Source organism: Rhincodon typus, chromosome 16 (assembly GCF_021869965.1).
Source record: "Rhincodon typus isolate 14 chromosome 16, sRhiTyp1.1, whole genome shotgun sequence".
Classification (NCBI taxonomy): Eukaryota; Metazoa; Chordata; class Chondrichthyes; order Orectolobiformes; family Rhincodontidae; genus Rhincodon; species Rhincodon typus.
Genome location: NC_063347.1, coordinates 1160885 through 1169548, shown reverse-complemented (window position 1 = coordinate 1169548; position 8664 = coordinate 1160885). Strand labels below are relative to the sequence as shown.

General features: G+C 49.3%; 1 protein-coding gene across 1 annotated transcript in view; it reads left to right on the top strand.

The window, feature by feature from the left end:
* Positions 1-8664, top strand: part of LOC109925525 (sodium- and chloride-dependent creatine transporter 1-like) — a 72122-nt gene that overhangs the window by 62029 nt on the left and 1429 nt on the right. The window contains exons 6-7 of the mRNA XM_048606653.1: positions 2620-2754; positions 3140-3243. Of these exons, the coding sequence (XP_048462610.1) occupies positions 2620-2754; positions 3140-3243 (239 nt within the window). The remainder of the gene's footprint in view (positions 1-2619; positions 2755-3139; positions 3244-8664) is intronic.

The following is an 8664-nucleotide window of genomic DNA, read 5'->3' as shown; positions in this document are numbered from 1 at the left end:
CTCCCCGCTTCCTTTAATGTCCAACCCAGTCTAATCCCACTCTCCCCCTCACTCCCCGCTTCCTTTAATGTCCAACCCAGTCTAATCCAACTCTCCCCCTCACCTCCCGCTCCCTTTAATATACCACCCAGTTTAATCCCATTCTCCCCCTTGCTCCCCACTTCATTTAATATACCACCCAGTCTAATCCCACTCTCCCCATCACTCCCACACCCTTTAATATCCCACCCAGTCTAATCCAACTCTCCCCCTCACTCCCACACTCTTTAATATACCACCCAGTCTCATCCCACTCTCCCCCTCAATCCCACACCCTTTAATATCCCACCCAGTCTAATACCACTCTCCCTGTCACTCCCCGCTCCCTCTAATATCCCCAACCAGTCTAACCCCATTCTCCCCCTCCCTCCCCGCACCTTTTAATTTCAACCCAGTCTAATCCCACTCTCCCGCTCGCTCCCCGCTCCCTTTAATATCCGACCCAGTCTTATCCCACTCTACCCCTCACTCCCCGCACCTTTTAATATCCAACCCAGTCTAATCCCACCCTCCCCCTCACTCCCCGCGCCCTTTAATAGCCCACCCAGTCTAATCCGAATCTCCCCATCACTCCCCGCTGCCTGTAATATCGCACCCAGTCTAATCCCACTGTCTCCCCTCTCTCACTGCATCCTTTTATATCCCACCCAGTCTAATGCCACTCTCCCACTCACTCCCCGCACTTTTTAATATCCAACCCAGTCTAATCCCACCCTCCCCCTCACTCCCCGCTCCCTTTAAAATCATACCCAGTCTAATCCCACTCTCCCCCTCACTCCCCGCTTCCTTTAATGTCCAACCCAGTCTAATCCCACTCTCCCCGTCGCTCCGCACTCGTTTTAATATTCCACCCAGTCTAAACCCACTCTCCCTTCGCTCCCTGCTTACTTTAATGTCCCACCCAGTCTAATCCCACTCTCCCCCTCGCTCCCCGCTCCCTTTAATATCCCACCCAGTTTAATCCCACTCTCACCCCACTCACACACCCTTTAATATCCCACCCAGTCTAATCCCACTCTCCCCCTCACTCCCACACCCTTTAATATCCCACCCAGTCTAATCCCACTCTCCCCCTCACTCCCATACCCTTTAATATCCCACCCAGTCTAATCCCACTCTCCCTCTCACTCTCCCCTTCCTTTAATACCCAACTCTCCCCCTTCCTCCCACACCCTTTAATGTCCCACCCAATCTAATCTCACTCTCCCCATCACTCCCCGCTCCCTCTAATATCCCCACCCAGTCTAATCCCACTCTGCCCCTCACTCCCACACCCTTAATATCCCACCCAGTCTAATCCCACCCTCCCCCTCACTCTCCACTCGCTTTAATATCCCCCCTCAGTCTAATCCCATCCTCTCCCTCACTCCCTGCTCCCTTTAATATCCCACCCAGTCTAAGCCCACTCTCCCCCTCACTCCCGCACCTTTTAATACCCCAACCAGTCTCATCCCACTCTCCCCCTCACTCTCCGCTCCCTTTAATACCCCACCCAGTCTAACCCCACTCTCCCCCTCGCTCCCTGCTCCCTCTAATATCCCACCCAGTCTGTTCCTGTACTGTTCCAGATCTGCAACAGCTGGAGAATGAATGAATTGAGATCAATATTTTCTTTCAGTGAAATTGTTCCTGCTGTCTACTGTCAATGGTTCAAAATATGCTATTATGACTTCTTAACAAAATCATTCATAGGATGTGGGCATTGCTGGCTCGACAGCATTTATTACCTGTCTCTAGTTATGGAGTCACAGAGTTATACAGTATGGAAACAAGTTGACCAGGTTTCCCAAACTAAATTAGTCCCATTTGTCTGTGTTTGGCCCATATCCCTCTAAACCTTTCCTATCCCTGCACCTTCCAAATGCCTTTTAAATGTTGTAATTGTACCAGCCTCCACCACTTCCTCTGGCAGCTCGTTCCATACACACACCACCCTCTGTGTGAAAAAGTTACCCCTCAGCTCCCTTTTAAACCTTTGCCCCTCACTTTACAACTATACTCTCTCATTTTGAACTTCCCACCCCTGGGGAAAAGACCTTGACTATTCCTCCTATCCATGCCCCTTATGATTTTATAAATCTCCAAAAGGTCACCTTTCAGCTTCGGATGCTCCAGGGAAAACAGCCCCAGCCTATCTAGCCTCACCCTACAGCTCAGACCCTCCATTCCCAGTAACATCCTTGTAAGTCTTTTTTGAACCTTTTCTATCCATCATATAGCAGGGCTTGAGAAGGTGGGGGTGAGCTGGTGTCTTGAACCGCTGCAGCCCTCCTGCTGTATGTAGACCTACAATGCCATGGGGGAGGGAGTTCCACTGTTTCATTCTGTTGATTGGTGCTGGCTCATCCAATCCTTCCACTCAGAAATTTGCGTGATCCAGTCAGATGTTTCTGACAAGAAAACCATTTGTTCAGGAAGAGCCCGAGAAATATTTGTAAAGGAGGGACGTCGAGAGGGAGAGATGGGCCTGTGAGCCATGAGAATGGTGTATTGGGTTTGTAAACATTGTTGTTTTTCTGATGAGCCTTGAGAGAGATGGTGTTGTCCCATTGACCTGTCTCTGTCTCTCTCTGTCTGCAGGTTGTCTATTTTACGGCCTTGTTCCCCTACCTCGTTCTGATCATCCTCCTTGCTCATGGCGTCTCACTTCCGGGAGCTTTGGATGGCATCATTTATTATCTGAAACCTGATTGGTCCAAGCTTGGTGAAGCTCAGGTAACAGTTATGCTTTTCGCCTCCCCTCACGATTGTGTGTTTATTTTTTCTGTTTCTTCCACTTGTCCTCCTTCTGAAACCTGCAGTGTTTCCCTAATCATATTGCACTGGGCTGAAAACTTTCCTCTTGTATATTTTACTATTGGCCAGTTCCCCATTGGTGAAGTTATTGGAAAGCTGCTGTGAAATGAATAGGAGCATTGCCTCTCCCTCCTGTAATGTAATGCAGTTTGTCGGAAATATAATTCGCTGTTGATGATGTTGGATTTTTTTAGGTTTCTTTAATCTGAACCCTTCAAACCCATGGATTGGCCGCCCCATGTTGCTTCCACACATTCTGCTGTTGGTTTATAGAATGTTTTATTTTACTTGATTTCTTTTGAAGGTTTGGATTGATGCAGGAACCCAGATCTTTTTCTCATATGCGATTGGATTAGGAGCACTTACAGCACTAGGCAGCTACAATCGTTTTCACAACAACTGCTACAGGTAACCTAGCAACACAGGAGATACACTTTGTTCATTACTTTTTTCTCCAAAAAAAAAAATCCATTTTGGGTGTTTTCGCAAATGGAAGGGGATGCTGTTGAAGGACAGGACCCGTTCCCCCTGTTTCAGCAGCTTTGTTCTTGTATCTGTGACGTGTGCAACTCACAGAGTGACCTCTGGCTCGTGCCCACACAGTCATCCCCACCACCTCCCCCCACCCCAGCACCCCAGCTGTGCCCCCAGCAAACCCGGGCATCCATCTTCTACCTCTAGTGGTGAGGCTCATGGACCCCTGCTCATGGACCTTGGGTGCGCTGTGTGTGAGTGGTTGACAGCTACAGATACCTGACCTGAGGAATTGGGGTTCAGGAGCGGGTGGGTGGGGAGAGGGGAGTGTTGTGGCGGGGGAGGTGGTGCTGGCTCTGACCAGGGTGGGAACAGATGGCTGTTCCATTGTGGGAGCCAGCACTGAAAGCCAAATGGAATCCAGTCCAGACTGAAAAGCTGAAGATGATGTCGTCCAGCAGAGCAAACTAAAGATTGGCAGAGTGCAAAGCCATTAGGGTCATTCATCTTTCCTTAACCACTCGTCAGTGCCTCAGCAGATGCCCCCCCCCACCCCAAAACTGATGGGTCAGTAGTTTCTTGCAGGCTGTCACTGCATTGCAGGGGAACTGTTAGCTTACACAGAGTGTTACTAACCACTTTGGGCTAAAATATGGTGGAGGGTGATGGGATCCTGGGAACCAGACCCCTGTCAATGTCCTGAGGAGGGGCCAGAAGATGGAAAGCGCTCATGGGCATAGGCCTGTTTGAGGGGGGCGGGGGGTCACGTACCTGCTTGCTGTAGCTGCCAATCACTACCATTGGTGTTTTTCACAGGGAATCCTCACTTCCCCATAACCACAGGAATCCTTTGGAAAAATACTGGGATTAACCTGACATTAACCATCAACGGCGACCACAGAGAGGAAGGTGCACTCTGTTCCTCTTCCCTGCCATGAATTTGAGCCCTATCTGACACCAGTAGCACTGGGATCCAGAACAGCACATCAGTGATCCTGTGTGAGTTACCCGAACCCAGCCTGAGACAGGGTGAGCTGCACATCCTCGAGATTTATGTTCACCCATTACACACTTGCCTGCTGTTGGCACAGTGCCCAATACACCAAATGGATGGCACCTCTCTGATCAAATATGGTTGTAAATTAGCTGTAGAATCTGACAGGATAAGAGGAGGCCATTTGGTTCAACATTGCTGTCCATGCTCATTAAGAAAGCTCTCCAATGGTTCCCATTGCCTGCAGCTCTTCCTCATGTACCTGTGATTCTTTTCCATTCCACTATTTCTCCAGCTCCCCTTTTTGGGGTGGTGGTCCTGTTGAATCAGCTTCCTCTGCCCTTTCCTGGCAGCAAACCCCAGATCGCAAGGACTCACTGCGTCAAAATTCAGCTGTTTTATTGAGAAGAATATAAAAGTGATCACTTGTAAGAAATCCATGAATTTTGGATCATTCCTTCGTGGGGAGTGAGTGAGTCTGGGTGTGAATCACCAAGTTGCTGTGCAGCACAATCAGGATGTGACGTTGGAAATGGTCCGCATTCTCGCTAACTCCCACAATCAGTAGATATGGATGGCGATGGCTGTATTTGGGAATAGCTCAGAAACACATTGTGAATATTTCCATCCGTGACATTTGGTCAGCTCTTACACAACCAAATAGACAGAACCTGCCCCCCAACCCACCCACTCAATACAAGCCCCATCCAGGCAATAGAACCTCCCTCACTCCACTTCATCTGAAGTGTGCATCCAATCTGTGGTCCTGTTCCAGTCTCCTGGAAGATCACTAGTGACTAAATACTTGGCAGTCCCTGTCTGTGTCATTTACTGGTACACACTCATGGTCATCTTCATCTTCACCTCACTCTGAGGAAGAACCTGTCTAGCCCAAACTGAAGGTTCTCATTGTCTTTGTGACTCAGTTCTTGAGGTGGTGCTTATCCTGTTTGATTCTGCACCTTGAGGTTAGCAGTTATGGAACAGGAGATAACACTGCAGTTCTACAGGACCGAAACCAACTTGTGATGCCCAGCTTGTCCCTGCATTTTCCTGGGTGTCTTCGACCAGATCCAGAGATTGATGGGGTGGCCATGATTTATAATAAGGTTCTTTAGGCTCTCTATATTGTTCAGCATCTAATGTTCTACTTTGTCGACCTACCTATCTGCTGTATTTTATTAGCCTGTTTAAAGCTAAGATCTAGTGTTTATGCAAAACCCTGAGCTTCCAGGAACTTGATCGTCACCTGCAGGTAAGATGACCCAAGGTGATGGAGGAATCAGTGCTCTCCGCACTCACTTCCTCATCCAACCCAACCCTCCACATTGTCCAGGCCTACCTTCCTCCTCTTCCAACCCACCCTCCTCATCCAACCCAACCTCTTCTTCATCTGACACCCCACCCTCCACCTCCCGCTGGCCTATCCTCCTCCTCACCAAACTCAACCTGTCTCCTCAACCCAACCTCCTCACTCCGACCCAACCTTCTCACTCCGACCCAACCTCCTCACTCCGACACAGCCTGATCCTCATCTCAGCAGCTATACAAACGTCAGGAGAGTTTCACCTTCATCTGCCTTTCATGCCCTGATCCTGACCTGGACCCTGACCCTAACCACGACACTGACCCTAACCACGACACTGACCCTGACCCTAACCCTAACCATAACCCTGGCTCTAACCCTGACCCTAACCATGACCCTGACCCTGACCCTAACTATGACCCTGACCCTAACCACGACCTTGACCCTGACACTGACCCTGATTCTAACCCTGACCCTAACCATGACCCTGACTCTGACCCTGACTAACCAGGACCCTAACCACGACCCTGACCCTGACCCTGACACTGACCCTAACCATGACCCTGACTCTAACCCTGACCCTAACCATGACCCTGACTCTGACCCTGACCCTAACCATGACCCTGACTCTAACCCTGACTCGAACCCTGACACTAACCCTGACCCTAACCAAAACCCTGACCCTGACCCTGACATTGACCCTGACCCTGACATTGACCCTAACCCTGACCCTAACTCTGACCCTAACCCTCACCCTGACCCTGACCCTGACCCTGACCCTAACCCAACTTTTCCCTTCCTTTCTCAGGATTTTGTTAATTTTGGGCTATTTCTATGATGAATCGTTGAGTAATTATTATTAATGTGTGGCCACTAAGGTTCCATGTGGCTTTATCCCAAATAGACTCTGGAGCCCAATGCAAATGCAAATGCAGGAATCTTGAGAAGGGTGTTTTTTATTTCCTGGTTGGATCATTGTTTGAAATAGTGAACTGCATTGCTTCAATCAATCTAGAGTGAGAGAAAGTTTGACTCTCAATAACACAGCGACAATCCTGCATATTCCCATCCTGCTCCCCCCGCCACCTGTGTAACGTGCATGGATAATGATTGTCTTATTAACCAGTTATTGCGAACTATTTTTCCACACCTCGTGACTTTATCCAGTACTTTATCTAGCCAACTCACTAAATGGGCACTACATGCCTGTATTCTCCTTCCTTCGCTGTTCCTGTCCAGCCACCATCTGCTCCTTTGGAGGTAACTGGGGGACTGATTGCTAAGGTACTGTCCTCCTGGAGGAGGGTCTGCTGGACCTGAGGTTTTCACTTCACCCCAGCTTCAGGGTCACTGAGGGGGAGTGGGGCTGATGGTAACAAACTGGGGGAACTAAAGCTGATTGTAGGATTTGTGCCGGTCCCTCAGCACCTTCCAATTCTACACACCTTGGAACAAGACAGCGTAGGCTTGAGGAATTGTGCCAGTTTTCAAAATGAAAACTCTGAAACAAAAACTAGCAGATGAGCTGTTAGATTGCCATAAAAAACCTATCTGGTTCACTAATGTCCTTTAGGGAATGAAATCCTTACCCAATCTGGGCCTATAGGTGACCCCAGACCCACAGCAGTGAGGTTGATTCTGAACAGCCCCTCTGTAGTGACATAGCAAACCCATCCGATTACACAGCACATTGGCAGTGAGCCCCAGCCTTGGCACAAAGGGAGAGTGTGTGGCCACCGTCACAAGCTCCTGGTAACTGCACAATGACCTTTGGAGAGGTTTGTAAATGTTTGATGTTTTCCACCATGATGCTTCCATCCTTCAGGAATGTTCGGAGCAGGACCATGGAGATGGAGCCAGTGGATGGCCTTACCCTGTGGTTCTGGTGTAGTTTCAGCAGATTCAGTGATTGTGTTCGAACATCAGACAGAGTCTGCCCACTAAGCCCATACTCTCTGTCACCGTGCTACAGGGTGCTGTCTGGTGTGGTTACTGTCTTGTTCAATCACCTCATCAATCAGCAGGATGAAGCCATTGTTTTCTCAGACACAGACAACACCTTGAACACCAGACCCCAGCCGATGTGCGGTTTATTCCTGCAGCTACAGGGACCTGAATGGCCGGTAGATGGTGACCCAGAGGCAGCAATATACTGGCTCTGTCCAAGTTCCACACTGAGTGAGAGAGAGCTCACTCTGTTATGTTTATCTTCCTGGATTGATAGTCTTTATGTTTCTGTGCTGGAGATCTGTACTGAGCTATGAAGAGGTTGGCAATTTCCTGTAACTGCCCATGTTTGCATTTATGCCGAAGGTCAGGCTTTCTCCACTGGCTTCACCTGGAGACTTCGGATTGCAGAGGGATATTAGCTGGAACCTGTGCTTTCGATATAAACTTACTCCTGAATGTCCCTCCGACACGAGGCAGACACAATCAGCAAAAAAGGGAGAGTCAGCTCAGGGAGAACAGCCAGTAGTCTGTATACTAGTCAGGAGGTACCTATAGCCAGCACTGTGTGTGTGTGAGAGCACGGAGTTACCTGTGGACAGGTGTGTGTGAGTGAGGTGTTACCTGTAGGCAGGTGTGTGTCAATGAGGAGTTACCTGTAGACAGGTGTGTGTGTCAGTGAGGAGTTGCCTGTAGACAGGTGTGTGTGTGAGTGAGGAGTTACCTGTAGACAGGTGTGTGTGTGTGAGGAGTTACCTGTAGACAGGTGTGTGTGAGTGAGGTGTTACCTGTAGACAGGTGTGTGTCAGTGAGGTGTTACCTGTAGACAGGTGTGTGTGTGAGGAGTTACCTGTAGACAGGTGTGTGTGAGTGAGGAGTTACCTGTGGACAGGTGTGTGAGTGAGGAGTTACCTGCAGACAGGTGTGTGTGAGTGAGGAGTTACCTGTAGACAGGTGTGTGTGTGAGTGAGGAGTTACCTGTAGACAGGTGTGTGTGTGAGGAGTTACCTGTAGACAGGTGTGTCAGTGAGGAGTTACCTGTGGACAGGTGTGTGTGTGTGAGGAGTTACCTGTGGACAGGTGTGTGTGTGAGTGAGGAGTTACCTGT